This window comes from Pleurodeles waltl, chromosome 6 (assembly GCF_031143425.1).
Source record: "Pleurodeles waltl isolate 20211129_DDA chromosome 6, aPleWal1.hap1.20221129, whole genome shotgun sequence".
NCBI lineage: Eukaryota > Metazoa > Chordata > Amphibia > Caudata > Salamandridae > Pleurodeles > Pleurodeles waltl.
The window spans coordinates 1,586,048,823-1,586,065,123 of NC_090445.1; the positions used below are offsets into that span (position 1 = coordinate 1,586,048,823).

The 16,301-nt window shown below is 45.3% G+C and overlaps 1 protein-coding gene across 2 annotated transcripts in view; it reads left to right on the forward strand.

Moving 5' to 3' along the window:
- PNPLA7 (patatin like phospholipase domain containing 7) overlaps window positions 1-16,301 on the forward strand; it is a 1,294,112-nt gene that overhangs the window by 227,160 nt on the left and 1,050,651 nt on the right. For both annotated transcript variants that reach the window (XM_069241381.1, XM_069241380.1), the window contains exon 13: window positions 2,416-2,502. In XM_069241381.1, coding sequence (XP_069097482.1) covers window positions 2,416-2,502 — 87 coding nt within the window. The remainder of the gene's footprint in view (window positions 1-2,415; window positions 2,503-16,301) is intronic.

The following is a 16,301-nucleotide window of genomic DNA, read 5'->3' on the forward strand; positions in this document are numbered from 1 at the left end:
TAGTGTACCTTCATCCCTACTGCTTGCTTTTCTGTCGACATGTGCATTTACTGATCGCCTCTATAGGTTACTCAGTCCCCTGTGCTCCATCCCTGATGTTGGCTTTCGCAGGGATGTTGAAACAGACCCTATGAAGAAGCATGTCACAACTAGTGGATGAGGGCAGTTTTTAAGCAATATGAGTCTTTCTGTGGTGGTCCCTCAGATTTGATAAGAGTAGTATTGTGCCTCCTTTTCTTCATTTGTGTGTGTGTAGATTCTCTTTTCATATTCAAGAATAATCTTTTATGCTCGAGGACTTCCTGTAAGAAACTCTGGCCCTCATTCTGACCCTGGCGGTCGGCGGAGAGACGGCGGTCGGACCGCGAACAGACCGGCGGTATTAAAAATGGCATTCTGACCGCGGCGGTCCCCGCCGCGACCGACCGCTACTTCTCCACTCCGACCGCCGTGGCGGTCATGACCGCGGGGCTGGAGTTGGCGCACTCCGGCCCGGCGGTCGTCCCAAGACCGCCAAGGGTATTATGACCCTGCCTACCGCCGCGGTTTCTTGCGGGCGGGAACCGCCGTGCGAACCATGGCGGTAAGCACTATCGGGGCCAGGGAATTCCTTCCCTGGCACTGATAGGGGTCTCCCCCACCCCCCACTACCCACCGAGTCCTCCCCCCACACCCTCCACCCCCCTGCCACCCCCCAGAGGTGGTACGAACCCCCTCCCCACCCCCACCCCGACATGCACATACATGTACCCCGACATGCACACACCCCCAACATGCACATATACACACCCCCTACACACACATACACAACGGGGACACATACCCGCACACATACATGCCGACATGCGCACCTGCCGAACAGCACACATTACCCATAGACACAGCAGCACCCCCCGCCCGCATACACGCACTCACACACCCCCTCTACACACTCACACGCACACCCCCATGCACGCCCACATCACACAACACCCCCCCACCCCCTCCCCTCACGGACGATCAACTTACCTTGTGCGTTGGTCCTCCGGGAGGCGACGGGAGCGATAGGGACGTGACCGCCAACAGAAGACCGCCAACAGAAGACCGCCACACAGAAATGTGGGTCGTAATTCTGTGGGCGGTGTTCTGCTGGCGTGGCGGTGGAGGTTGACCAGTCTCCACTTTCCCGCCGACCGCCAGTGTGGCTGCTGGCGGTTTTCCGGCGGAACGCTCCCAGCGGTCAGAATGCGCACAGCGGCACACCGCCGCGGTCGGCGGTCTTCACCGCGGCGGTAACTCAGCGGTCTTGCGAAAAGACCGCCAAGGTCAGAATGAGGGCCTCTGTCTATTGTGATTAAATGCGTTCTCAGTCTCTAAACTTAGGAAAATGAATGGTGTATTCTTCTTGGCCGCTTCTTTGTCAAAGTGTGCTAACCTCTGGGTGTTGGTAGTCTCTATCTCTCTCTCTCTTTCTCTTTAAAAATTAGTTTTTTTTCATACCACCCTTAAATAGTATGATGTCATTGTTCCCACCCCATTGCATTCTGGTTATGGTAGTTTGACATTGTACAAAAACATATATGAAAGTGAAATTTAAAGAATAAAATAAAAAATATCACTCAAATTAGAATCCTAAAGTTGAAAGAATCGCTAAATTTTCATCCTGAGAATGTTATACATATACCTACTTGCATATTTTTATATATGTATTTCTTTTTATATTCTTGTCCTTTGTAATTTTTTGAGGATAGGATTATCACGGATCTTGTCTTGCTCTATTATCAAATCATATATTGCTTAATATGTTATCTCATATAACTCAAACTATAAATCATTTCAGATCTTTTATTGCTGCTTATCATATATTACAACAATTATTGATCGTTGAATGTCGGCTAAGTACCTTTACAGAATAAATTTCAACATCACCTCGACAAGGAAACTGATTATTTAAACATAATAACTATCAATCCTTCATATCAGATTCAATCATATCAGTTCTTGCATTAAATTAAGTGTTATATTATCCATATCCTCCCCATTAGAACAATAATTTTATTCCATAATGATTATTTTCCAATTGATAGAAAACTTAGCAATTGCCCACAAATGATTCAATAATTTTTGATAATCATTCAGTTCAATATTGTACTAATCCCCTCAAATATTCATTGGAAAAGAACACACTAAAATAATGTTTGCAGCGGAATGACAAGATGTGGTTATTTTGTATGTAAGAAAAGGGCAGCAACACCAAAAAAAAAACATTGATGGAATGTAAGATGATGCTGAATTAGTTTGCACAAATTGTAGCAAATTGAGTGGTTCCGCTCCTGCCATTTCATCTGGTACCCTGCAGGCAAATAATGCGGTTAACAATGGTTCAGCGATGTAGGTTGTTCATGGGCCTTTCTTTTTTTAAATTCCAAATGATAGATGCTGCAAAGACCTCGGTGTCAGACAACATCCCGATTGTTCATAAAAGAAGCCGATCTTCATTTTCTGGTCCCTCAGAAATTCCAGGTAAGCAAGAAGTCTTCTAAAGTAGATGCTAGTGCTCCATAGATATGAGTGCTGTGAACTACATGAGTGTGAGCTCATTTCATTTTCTCTCTAAACTGTTTAAATGAATTTTTATGAATGATAGTTGGCATGAAATGTTAATTAAGTTGTAGTCAAGAGGAGATTACATATTCAGCATGCACACCTTTGAAAGTGTGTTTACTGGCCTGGTGCACATTTGTTTTAAAAATATCAAAAGGATGGGTTTAATATTGCTTAGATGTGCAGTAAGAATGCTTTCAATGATTTTGTTCTCTTTGTTTGTCTAAGTTCTGTAACCACTTTCCTGCTAACAACTATTTTTGAAATTTGGCTCATGTGTTCTATGAGCTGTTGTAATTGTATTTTTTTACAAAGGCTTTCCTGGTCAATTGTGCTTCTTTTTTCTGACATATTGGAAGTTCTACTGGGGATTTGTGGATTGCCATGGAGAAACCGAGAAGATAGCCAAATTGGAGCATTTAAAAAAAATATATATTTAAAGCGCTGTCCAAGAAATAACATGCATGAATAAAAGGTGTGCTGTACTTAGATTGACCTTTTTGTTACTTTCAGGAATAGGCAGAGTTGATTTTTTTTTCCCACCATTTTTTTACATTTCCTTCCATTTGCATCAGTTCATAAGGTATAAAACCTAATCAGTACAATGGATATGAAGTAAAATTATGCATTTTCAAATATACCCAAGATTCCGAGTGTAGGAATAATAGCTATTCTTATGACTTTGAATTTAGAGTTAGCATTAATATCATATGATCCCAGAGCAATTTGTAAAAGTTGTTCTTTCCAGCTTACTGACTTAAATTTCTAAGGCACAAAATGGAGTGCAGTAACTAATAACAATCACTGTATCTTCTGTGTCCTTATTCTTCTCTTGATACAAATGGTGCTTCACTCGTGTGGTTGTGCTTTCACCAGACGGTGGAGAAGCAGCTCTGACAGCTTGAGGCCCAAGGGAGGTGGCCTGCGGGGTGAGGAGGATAGGCCCCACGTAGGTCCACAGGGGAGGGTTACCCCCAGAGGACCACAAGACAGTTTAAAAATTCCCGCCCCTTTAGAGAACCAATGAACATAACTAGCACTAGAAGTATGGCGCTCCTGCGTGACCCCCTGAAATTTACTCCCCTGCCGAGCCCACCACGCAACCAGATGCACATTTAGAGCTGGGGTGCGCCTGGAGGAGAGAAGACAAAGAAGTCTTCTAACTGCCAGCAAAAATATCCCTAAAAAAACAGAAGAAAGGAGGGGGCCAAAAAGAAAGACTAACGAGAGAGGCTGAGACACAGCTGTCGACTCCCTGACAGCACTATCAGGATAAGGGACGAAAGGTGAATTGCTGTTTAGTGCCTGTTTAGCAATTGTCCTGTAAGGTGGTATCGTCTCTAACTGCGTATCTCTGAGAATGTGTGAAATGTGAAACATGGACACAAATATAATTCAACCTAGAGGCCTGGCAGGCGTGTCGGCGATCTGTGATACCCTCGTAATAGGCCTATAACTAGAAACTATACTCTGACCCAACGCCAGCCTTGTATATAGTCATATATAGCGTTTGCAGATTCACAATGGGAAAGTCAAACAAAACACAGCTGCACCTGCCATTTGAACCAAAGCGGAGTGCAAGGGCATCTGCTGATTCCTGAGAAGAACTGGCTCGGAAGTCCCAGTGCATCACAGAGCTCTCCCTAGAAGCCACATTAATGGCAGTGCAACAAAGCCTGCAGTCAACTGATAGCAAAATCGACTCTCTGAACATCAGATTTGACCAAATGGCGGCCAAACACGACAAGCACAAAGCAAGGCTCTCTGCAGTGGAACAATGCGTTTCAGATAATGAAGATGGCTTGCGATAAGGCACGTCGAAATACCAAGATATGGGAAAGATTTTGGTGGTAATACGGGCCAAAAACGAAGACCTTGAGGTGTGGTCCCGCCAAAATAACCTTAGAATTACAGGCATACCAGAATCAACCAACACAGGGCCAAAGGACTGATGTGTGGAGACTCTGTTGAAGAAGATCTTTGAAGCAGAGAATTTGTCTGAAGTGCTGGTGGTGGAGCGAGCCCATCGGTTCCTACACTCCTCCTAGTTACGTCTGCCCACATGGAGGAGAATCAGAGCCTCTAGTGGCTCTTTGACGGGGATATGGCAAACTGTTTGATCAAACCTCCTGAGGTATAGTTGGAAATGCCTCCCTTTGTTATATCTGTTGTATGTTGTTGTTTAGAAATATTAAGGTATGCTGATGTCTTTAGCAAAAATAAAGTGGGTGGAGGGAAATCCTACCAGATTCTTGTTTAGATGCCACTTGGTTGTCGCTCACTGTCACCAGATGTATCTCTGTGAAGATGCGCACAATTGAAGCTCCCAGATATACCCTCTCAACCCAGAGATGAGCAGCAATAAGTGACAACTGGCCCTGGCAAGGTCAGGCAGGTATTCACATACTTGGACAGACACAATGTGCATATTGCTGTTTTGCAAGAGACCCATCTCACTAAGCACACAGTGGGGAGTATTGGATCCCGATAACCATGCATACGAATAACCTCCACATATTCTTCATACTCCAGAGGTGTGATGATCCTTTTAAAGAAAGGGGCCCAGTTCCTGCTTACCCATTCAGAAACAGACGAAGCTGGGAGACTAATAATAGGGCAAGGTAAGATTTGCATCACACCACTTACTATACTGACAATATGCGGCCTAAATATTGATGATCTGGATTTCTGCACTGAGGTCTGGAACATACTGCGAAAACTGTCATTGGCACCCATACTATGGTGGGCATGGGGGGGTGGGGTGCAAAGGCACATACTTGGATCCTAACCTGGACAGATCAGGCACAGGGGATTGGCAGGGTATGCTCTCAACACGCGCCCTGCGAGATGGAATGGAAAATGGTGGCTTAGTGGACCTGTGGCGTCTGAGAAACCCATCAGGCAGTGAGGGAACCCACGTCTCGTCAGTCCATGGCACATGGTCCCAGCTTGACTGTGGAAATATGAAACTTGCCACAAACATTGTCAGATCACTCCCCGGTATGGTTGGTGCTTCAGCCACCAGCATATGCCCCTTGCTCCCTATACATGGGGATTTCAGCCTGCTGCTTTGAAGGACCTAGTGTTTAAAGAAGAGCTACATAAAGCCATACTACAATATTTTAAACGTAACACTGGTCCTGTTAACAGTTTGGCAACCCTGTTGGAAGCATTTAAAGCCCACATTAGTGGGATCTGTATTTGTTTAAATGCAGGCATATTGCGAGATATACATACCCAGCTTCATAAAACAGAGAATAATATAAAAGAACTTGAGGCCCAATATGAAAACACTGCAAGTCCTCATACATTGACTAAAATACATGACCACATCACAACATACCATGCAATAGTGGAACAGGAACTCCGCTACCTCTCCAGGCGTCATGTGGAGAGGTGTACGGTGAGGGTGGGAGACCTGGCAAAAAATTGTCAACTAAAATCAGGAAACCTTGGGTGAACACTTACATTACCCATATGCGGGGGGTGATGGTAGGCATCACTATACAACACAGGATGTGCTTTTGATCTAAGTTTACACTTTTGGTCTAAGTTTAGACCAAAAGTGTAAACGTAGACCAAAAGTCTAACTTTACTACGAGTAAAGTTGAGACCAAAAATTTAAACCTAGACCAAAAGTCTAACTTTACTTGTAGTAAAGTTAGACTTTTGGTCTAAGTTTACATTTTTGGTCTAAACTTAGACTTTTGATCCAAGTTTACCTTTGTGAATCAGGCCCCATATTTGCGCTGCCATCAGCTGAACCCAGACATCCATGCTGCAGCAGTACTGCTTGATGCCATATAAGATATGAAAGATATTCAGGACTGGGCATAAACTGGTCTAAGACTACAGTCCTCCTTCTTGCTCATGCCACACAGTCCTGTCCACTAGATTTCCCATTAGAATGAAGCAAAGAACTGGTGAAATATCTAGGAATATCGGTTCATAGAGACCCAGATCGAGTAATCAGGTCAAATTACGGTACAGCAGTTTCAAAGCTTGAGGAACAGAACACAAGATGCACACATCTTCCACTGTCATTAGTAGATAGACTGGCCATTCTCAAAATGGCCACCCTCCCCAAATTTGTATACATATTCAATAACATACACATATTACTAACAGCAATTCTTTAGAACACTCCGCACACATCTCATAACATTCACTTGGGTGGGGAAATTGCTCTGGATAAAGTGGGACCCATGTTGCCATATGACCAAGGCATTTTCAATGCTCCTGACTTCCACTTATATTATCTGTATGCTTAGGCACATTCCTCCCATTATTGGTACATGCCGCACTTGGTCATCGAAGCAGATGATGCCCATCCTGTCTCTCTATCGGCAATACTAATGCATATGAGGCCATTGAAGATCTCCGATGAAGTAATCAGAGTAGACTGTACAGCGTTGGCCTGGAAGCACCTGGGAATCCGTGCAGACAAATTTCCACTCTATGCCCCAGCCGTGCCACTACAATTTCACCCAGAACTCTAGGTCATGCATGAAAAAGGCACAGTAGCGCTCCTAAAAGATTAAGGACTAATGATAATGGAAGACTTGTATATAGAAGGGAAATTCATACACCTACTGGACATGCCATGACCTGAGAAACAAACTGTAATATGACCTTTTACATATCTCTAACTGATAACTGCCATGAAAGCCATGTACCCAGTATTCTCAACAGAGCCTCCTACGCTAGGTGCACTTCAGACACTGTTAATTAGCTCCTTACCACACATACTTGTAACCCAGTTGTATACAGAGTCTCAAAGTAATTCGAAGCTAGAGAAACGGCGGGCTTAGAGAAATAGAATGCCCAGAGCCCTGAGGGGTGGCGGTTCTGCTAAGTATTAAGAGGGATGCTGGCATCCAATTGTAACTTCAGAATTATTCATTTTAAACACCTGCAGCAATTGTATTCTACCCTGTTACGACTTTTTAGCTATGGTCTCAGGGAAAGGGCTGCTTTGTGTAGGATGTCGATTGGGAGAAGCAGGGTTTTTTCATGTGGTGTGGGGATGGGTGTGTTGGAATTTTGGGAACACGTGACCCGGATCCTTACAGAAATGATTTCTGAAAAAGTAGAGTGCATGCCCAAACTGTACGTACTTGGCCTGGTCACACTGTTACAGCTGACTAATCAAAACTGTGTGGCGATAGCTCTTTTGCTAGCAAAGTGAAGAGTAGCAATACCCTGGAACAGTCGGGTGGCCCCCAAGGTTCTACAGTAGCTTAAAGACTTGACATATTGCAGACATCAATTTGATTTATATGCAGTGGAACTACCACAGAGCTCCAGGCATAGAGACATCTGGAGCCCATTGACTGAGTACCTGCTGCCTAGACCTAATGAAGACTAGAATTATGTTAAAACAGGGATGTGTAATGAATTCTGTCTGAAATAACATGACACCTGTATGACATAAATGGACCTGTGAAGTAATATATGATGCTAGTGGTCAAATTGTGAAGTGATGACCACCTAAAATATTGTGGTAATTGTATTAATTTGTTAACATGAAAACCAAGAAAAAAGATTAAAATAAAAGGTCTGCCAGCATCCATAGAAATCTACCAACCCCAGACATTTGACAACTAAATACCAAGGGGAGTCCAGCACAGCGTGGTATGGCTTGCTTAGATCCCTCAATTTTTTCTTACCTATAAATGGCAAAACATGGCTGAAATCACATAATTTCCTTTCAATTCCGTGAGTGAAAGGGATAGAATCTGTAGGGGTGCACAACAACTCATACCTCCCAGCGGTTCCACACTTCTCCAGATACAAACATTACTCCATTACTGTGGGTAGATGTATCACCTGCAACAGAAAAGCTCCCAAAATTCAATGTGGAGAAGTCAATATTTTTCTTTTGATGCCTTTGAATGTCAGTATTAGGGCTCAGAGTTGGCTCGGCCTAGTAAAATCTACCAACCCCTTCTTGTGTGGATGGACTTATTTCCTGGGATAGTAAAGGCCCCGAACTACACAGTGGAAACAGCATAACTTTGCCATTGAATTTCAGTTGTTCTAAGGTTGTTGGCAGGTGCAGTATTTGGGCCTGGAGTCAACTTCTAACCCAGGGAAACCTACCAACCCCAGGCATTTCTGAAAATAAAACTCCTTAGGTGGTTCATGGTTGTGTAGCTTATGTTGGACTCACTGCATTGTCTTAACCAAAATGACTTGCAAATGTTGTATTTAGGGATACAAACACTATTACTATCAACGGGGGATGTCATATGTATTTGGGGCTGGGGTCAGCTGGCACCTATGTAATCCTACAGTCTTTGGGCTTTTATGCAAAGTAAAGATCTCTGGAAATCGAGGCTTTTTTTGTACATTTTTGTACATAGAATGCCCTGCAAATATCATAACCCTGTCTAAAATTTGCTTTCACTTTACATGCGGGGGGAAATGCTGCAGTATCTGGGTTCGGTGTCAGTAGGCATCAAGAGAAACCTACCAACCACAGATGTTTCTGAAAACTAGATACCGTGAGAGTCCAGGTTGTGTGGCTTGCATAGATCGCCTCAATTTTCCATAACTAGAATACGTTATATGTCATTGTGCGGGGTATAAAACTCTATTACCTCATATGTATAGCAATGAAGATTCCAGAATTTGCAGCCAACAGCATAAGTTGTACTATCCTCCTGCATTGCCATACTTCTACTGATGAAAATGGTAAACCATATTTGTGGGGTAAGCTGCACATTTATGGATACTGGTCAAGAACTGGTCAAAACTTGTGAAGGCACTGTAGTGTTATCATGCTCATCGGAAGGTTAGACTTGTGGTCCATTCCTGTCACGTGTTAAACCCATCCACACATGTTGGATACCATTTGTACTATAAGATATATGTGAAGGAAGGATTGTAAGACTTTTGTATTTGGCTGGAAATGCCTAAGATTATTGTTGTATTAATATGGCGAAAATTGTGTTTCTGACCAATACTTTGACATGCTCTTTGCATCTGGGTATAAAAACCTGCTGGGATCCATGCAAGTCAGATCAGCCTGGAGTCCCTGTGGCCTCTTGCTTTCAGAAATGCCCAAAGTAGGTAGGGTTCCCATGTGCCAGCTCACTCAGCGCTTGAATATTTTAACCATACGGTATGGCAAGTGAAATGGAATTGGGATGGTTTTGGACGTAGATGAATATTCACATGGCCTTCTGGGTATGAAACGTGCTAGGTTGTGTGCAGGCCACACCACCCTGGATTACCCTGGGTCCCTAGGTTTCAGAGATGTCCATTTTTGTTAGTGTTCTCTTGGTGCCGCCAACTCAGAGCTTTTGAATACTCAGCCACCCCACCCCCATGGCAAATGACAGGAAATTTGAATTTGTTTAGGCCTAGTTTTATGAGTACTGGCAGAGAGGGGATTTTCCCCCATTCTGCCTCTTCTAGTGGCCGAAAGACTATCTGGTGCCTGGGGTAGGACCTGATCCCAGTCAGTGTCTGCATCCCACCGCATTCCTTTTTTGGACATCAATCCTTAGAATCTAGTGGGCTATATGTCCACCAGAGTAGGGATATTGCAGGCAAACAGTCCAATCTGCCAGCTAAAGATTGACTGGTGCCAAGGGGTAGAGGAGTGCAGTGTAATGTCACAATAGACAAGCCAGGACCCCTTTTACTTTTCACTTACAAAAAGACTAAAAGCTCACTATGTACTGGGCGAAAACTGAGGAAAAGACTTTGCTGTGTGGCTTTTACCCAAGCAATTTTTCATACCCAGAATGACCAGTGAATGTCAAAACAATGCACAATTAACTCACAGTATCCTCTCACTTGCCATGGGGGATGGCTGCAAGATTTGGGCTCTGAGTTCAGGAGGGAACCCTGTCCCTTATAGGGCCAGTCCTGGACACCAACTCCTAATTTGCATTGTTTTAAATCCCTGGTGGCTAGGGGCGCTTTATTCCCCATTTAGGGGTTAATTGGAGGCACAGCCCCCAATCTGCCCATACCGGGACAGAGACTTTGGTGGGTAGAAAGACTGCTAGTGCCTGAAAAGGGGGGTGGACAAGCAACCCCACACCTTGCAGGCTAGACGCTCTGCCACATTGCCTATGTGCCTTCTTAAAAAATGACTCTGGGTTTTAGTAGTGTTTTGGGTAGATTAGAGGCAAACTTCTATGTCGGCCCCTTGAGGGAGGGCGGAGTGGGGGCAAAATGCTGTTGGTGCTCGAAAGAAGGGTTGGGGCAGCAATCCCATTACTTGTGGGGCTGTGCCCCACACTTAGGTTTTATTTGAGTTTTCTCCCTGGTGGTGCTTTCTGCCTCTCATGGCAGCAGATTGGACATAAAACTCCAATCTTCCCTCGTTAGGGGAGAAAGACCTGTGTATCATGGGAGGAGCCATGCTATGTGCTAGGGGCCACTTACTCTGAGGGAAAAAAAACACAGGTCCTCAAGTGGTGAATTCCCACTCAGAGATTGTCCCTCTGTAATATTTTGTATTAGTAATCACTGTTGTTCTGATGCTCCAGTTTTAAATATAATAAGTATATTAAGCAGATTCACTTTTCAGTCTCTTTTCAATATCTGAGATTCACAATATTGACTCCATTTTAATATGTGGTTTCAGTTCCACAGGATTGTAGAGGCTGCACATGTCATCACCTACATGTGGACTATTTACCTTTATATCTGATATTTTAGGAACCCTTAAACTCTTCAGTAAATTCAAAGTTGTGTTAAAACAGACAGTTGTCTAATTTATTTACCAACCGTATATATTAAACATAGTACTGTCTTGTCATTCAGTGACAGCCTTTGCAATATCTATGCCAAATATACTGCATACACTATCAGATAGAGATTTCTAGTTGCGGATTCCTGTGAATTTCCCCCAGGAATCAGACGATCTGGAGAATTTTCCGAGTAGTACCCCTGCATGCTGTTACGTGGTGTCAATTAGCTCTGCGTCTGTGGTTGGCGTCGTCCTTGCTGGATACAATATTGTGGGTCCTATATAGATGCCACCACGGAACGCTGACTGGCCTTTTTCGACTTTCTGCCAAAGATGTTTTGAGCTTTCAAGTCCTGATGCATCAAGGATGTCATTGAGAAAGACTTGGGTCTAAGCACTCCGATTCCTGTCATCGGGCGATGTCCATGACAGGTCCGCACCTCTCGTGTCTATGGTGCCTGGAGCACAACCCCAAGTTGTGCTACGAGTGTCGAGCCATGCATCCGCAGGCTTTGAGGTAGCGATCCCTGAAGCAGATGGCGGCCTGACCCTCGACTCCGTGCAAGTATTGGTCCCAGTCGAGAGAAAGTTCCTGGGAGTGGTTGCAGAGTCCTTTATCTTCATCGTTCCACTCCAAGTCGTTGGGGCGATCGGGTAAGTTGAGGCACAAGAAGAACAGCAAGAAGTTGAAGCGTTCTTCAACTTCTCCTTGTTTGTTGGCCGACAAGGGAGTGTTGGCATCCTACGCCTTGTTCTGAGGAACCTGCGTCTGGGCCGACTCCACGCCTCCCTGAGTTTCCGGGAGCTGTAGCGACCCCTGCCAAACTCATAGAGGTGTACGAGGCCATGCACCTCATTTTTGGGCAGCTCAACACTGCTGGAGCGCCGTTGGGTCCCGTTAAGTCGGAACGGCCACCATCGGATTCTACATCAGCAGCTTTGGCCTAGGGGCACACAGGGTTCCAGTCCCAGATCCGAACTGATGTCAGTCGTACCACCATTACCTTCACTGACTCTGGTCCAGATGCTGACGCACCCGGTGCTGTCCACGCCTACGGGTGGCGCCATTCACATTCTCATTGTCGACCCGATATGGAACCAGATGGGCGTCGTACGATGCTGACGCCACCAGGAGTCTTGCCTCCTGTGTCGGATCTTGAGACATTTGCTTGTGGGCTAGGTTTCAGTGAGGAATGTAAGGGGTTGCTGGAATTAAAATACCACCTCCAAGAGCCTTTGGACTGGCTTACAGACTTGGGTGAAGCCAGCACACTGCATACTTCTCCAGATACTGGCATGCTTTCTCTCCCTTCCATGGCTATGGAGGAGGAAGCTTCCTATTCCATGGCGGTGAAAAAAGCTGCTGAAGTCTTGGACCTTCAGCTGCCTTCGGTGGCCACCAGGACTAACCTGACAGAGGTGCTTCAACCTGGAGCTTCCTTCTCAGAACCCATGCTCCCCTTTAATGAAGCCCTCACGGATGTCCTACTTGGTACCAAGCCCAAACCCAGCACAGAGGCTCCTGTGAACAGGACAACTGCCTGCCATCGCCCTACTGCAGAGGACCCTAGTTTTCTGATTCAACACCCCATCACTGAGAGCTTTTTTAAATCCAGGCTTCTACTTCCTGGGCCTCTTGCAGTTCGCTGTGCTCCACTTTGACCTTACCAGTGCCCCTTGGGTAGTCACCAAAGTGATGATGGTGGTTGCAGTTCATGAGCACAGATCAGGGGTTTCGGTCTTCCCCTATCTTGATGACTGGCTGTTGAAGGTGGGCTCGCCTGAAGCTGTTGTCTCCCTCCTACAGATTACGGCAAACATCCTGCATTCACTGGGGTTCACTATAAACGTGCCAAAGTCACACCTGACTCCCTCCCAGACACTCCCTTTCATCTATGCTGTTCTGGACACAGTGCAGTTTCTGGCTTATCATCCCAAGTGGCGAGTCCAGGATATTCAGACTATGATACCTATGTTTCAACCTCTATCCTGAATTTTGGTGAGAATGACCCTGAAGCTCCTGGGCCTCATGACCTCCTGCATCCTGCTGGTGACACATACTAGATAGCATATGCAGACTCTGCAGTGGGAACTGATGTTCCAGTGCGTTGCAGCATCAGGTGAATCTCTCCGACAAGATCCAGGTCTCAGAGAACTTAGCAAGTTGTGCAGTGGTGGTTAATGGACGTGGATTGGGTCAGAGGCAGATCCCTCTTCCTTCCTCAACCAGATCTGACATAAGTGACAGATGCATCACTCCTGGGATGGGGCGGCTATCTGGGAGAGGTGGAGATCCAAGACACCTGGTCTCCGGCAGAGTCTGGACTCCATGTCAACCTGCTGGAGCTCTGTGCGATCCGGCTTGCATTGAAGGCATTTCTTCCCTCTGTCAAGGGGAAGATGGTGCAGGTGTTCATGGACAACACTACTGCCATGTGGTACTGCAACAAGCAGGGTAAGATGGGGTAATGGACCCTTTGTCAAGAAGCTCTGTGCCTCTGGACGTGACTGGAACAGTAGGGCATATCCCTGGTGGTTCAAAAACATCTGGCAGGCACTCTGAACGACAGAGCAGACAAACTCAAAATGTCTATTGGATCATGAATGGCGTTTCCATCCAGAGGTGGCGCAAGGTCTCTTTCAGCAGTGGTGAGAGCCTTGCTTAGATATGTTTGCCTCCGGCGAGAACGCTCAATATCAGCAGTTTTGCACTTCCAAGGCGGCAATCGCTCATACTCTTTATCTCGAATGGAACTTAGGCCTTCTGAATGCTTTTCTGCCCGGAGTTCTCAAGAAGATCAATAATGACCGGGCCCAAGTAATCCTTGCGGCTCCCGACTGAGCACGGAGAGTCTGATATCCTGAGGTGTTGAGCATGTCCATCGATCCTTCTAACAGACTGCCCCTTTGGGATTATCTTTTGTTGAATCAGGAGGGGAGGGTTCTGCACCAAAACCTGTCAACCCTCCGCCTTCTTGCAGGGAGACTGAGCAGCGACAGTTGATAGATTTTGACTTTCCATCCAAAGTCTGTAATGTAATCTTGTTAGCCAGGCGTCCCTCCACCAAAATTGTATATGCTTGTGGCCAGAAATTTGTGGCATAGTGCACAGACAAGTCTGCTGACCTCCCCCTTTCCCACCTCTCTCTAAGGACCTATTGTTTATCCTTTCGGTGGCCCAGCAGGGCTCTGCTATAGGTACTCTCAAAAGTTATTAGTCTGCTATTTCTTCTTTTATTGAGGTTGCCTGATCAACCTTCTTTGTTAATATCCCCTATAGTACACAGGTTCCTTAAAGGTATTAAACATAAATTTCCTCCATCTCCATTCATTATGTCCCAATGGGTTCTGAATTTGGTTTTGACATTTCTGATGTGTTCTCCTTTCGAGCCTCACCACAATTGACCTTGCAGGCATCTAACTTTGAAAACAGCCTTCCTTGTGGCCATTACATCTGCCCGCGGGGTGAGTGAGATGCAGACATTGTTATCCAAGTCACCCTAGCTTTCCATCTATCCTGACAATGTGGTTCTTTGCACTAATACTTCCTTTCTACCAAAAGTGGTTTTCCCCTTTCAAGTAGGCCAATCCATCACTTTGCATACTTTTTACGTACCCCTACATTCTTATAAGGAAGCAGAGATACTCCACCGCCTGGACCCAAAAAGAACGTGTGTGTTCTACCTTTATTGCAGAAGAGTTCTGGGTGAATGATCAACTCTGTCAGTTATGTGGGTGCGAAGAAAGGTCTGGCAGTGTAGAAGCAGACCATCTCCAGATGGGTCATACTCTGCATTAAGATCTGATATGCACTGGCCAAAAAGCAACCCCCTGAGGGCTTGTTCACTTATTGTACTTGAGCTACTGCTGCGACCACTGCACAAGCAGATGGAGTTCTAGTCCTTGATATCTGTCAGACAACAATGTGGGCATCCTTGCACACATTTGCAAAACATTGCTGCCTGGAGAGTCAGGTCCATAGCGATGAGTAGTTTGGCCGTTCGGTCCTGCAGGACTTTCTAGTATGCTCTTGGTTCGCAAACCCACCTCCAGGGATGGTATTGCTTGGGTATCTATTCATGGGTAAGGAATCTGCAACTGGAAGTCTCTATCAGATGAACAAGTTACTTACCTTACCTTAGAGATCTATTGTAGTTGCAGATTCCTCACTTACCTACGGATACTGTCTGCTCCCCACCACCTGCAAACTGATTTCTAGGATAGGCGCTCTGCCTTGAGAGCCTTCGTTTTGATGCACCAGTAGTCTGTGTTCTTCATGGTTCTGCGCATATGCCATGGAAAGTCGTGAAAAGAAAATGACGTCAGCGCATGTGGGTGGTGCCTATATAGGACCCGCAACATCATATTTGGCGCTGGCAATGCTGATGACAGACACAGAGCCAATCAACACCACCTAACGGCATGCAGGGGTACTGATCAGAACATTCTCAGGATCCAGTCTGACGCCTAGTGGATATTCATAGGTAAATAATCTGCAACTAGATAAGGCCTTAATGAAGGTACCAGATAAGGCATTAATGAAGGTAAGTAACTTTCATCAGGTGGGGGATTTACAGGCCAGGTAGCGGAATCCCGGGCTAGGTAGAATCATCCAAGACTATGCAGCTGTTCAAGGCTATATAGATCTAGCTTGCGACAGGCAAAGCCTTACTGCATTACCTAGAGCCCTCCTACATCCAAAACTGCCTTACATACTCATAAAGCTCTGATATACATATAGAAGAGTCATAACTGCCTTAGGATGCCTCTTGGTACCTGGTACAGCCTTGGAAACTTATGCTATTGTATGCCAGATGCAAACTACTGTCATTTAATAGTGGGTACAGCTTTATATATTCAGTTACCTCTGCCATATGCCAGATGTTTCATGAAAAACCTAACCGCGTCTTCAGCTTCTCATAGTCTAGCTGTTTTGTATGCCTTATACAGAATTGGAAGCCAAATTACAGCCTCGGATGTCCAGGTGATGCATTGAATGCCCATATTT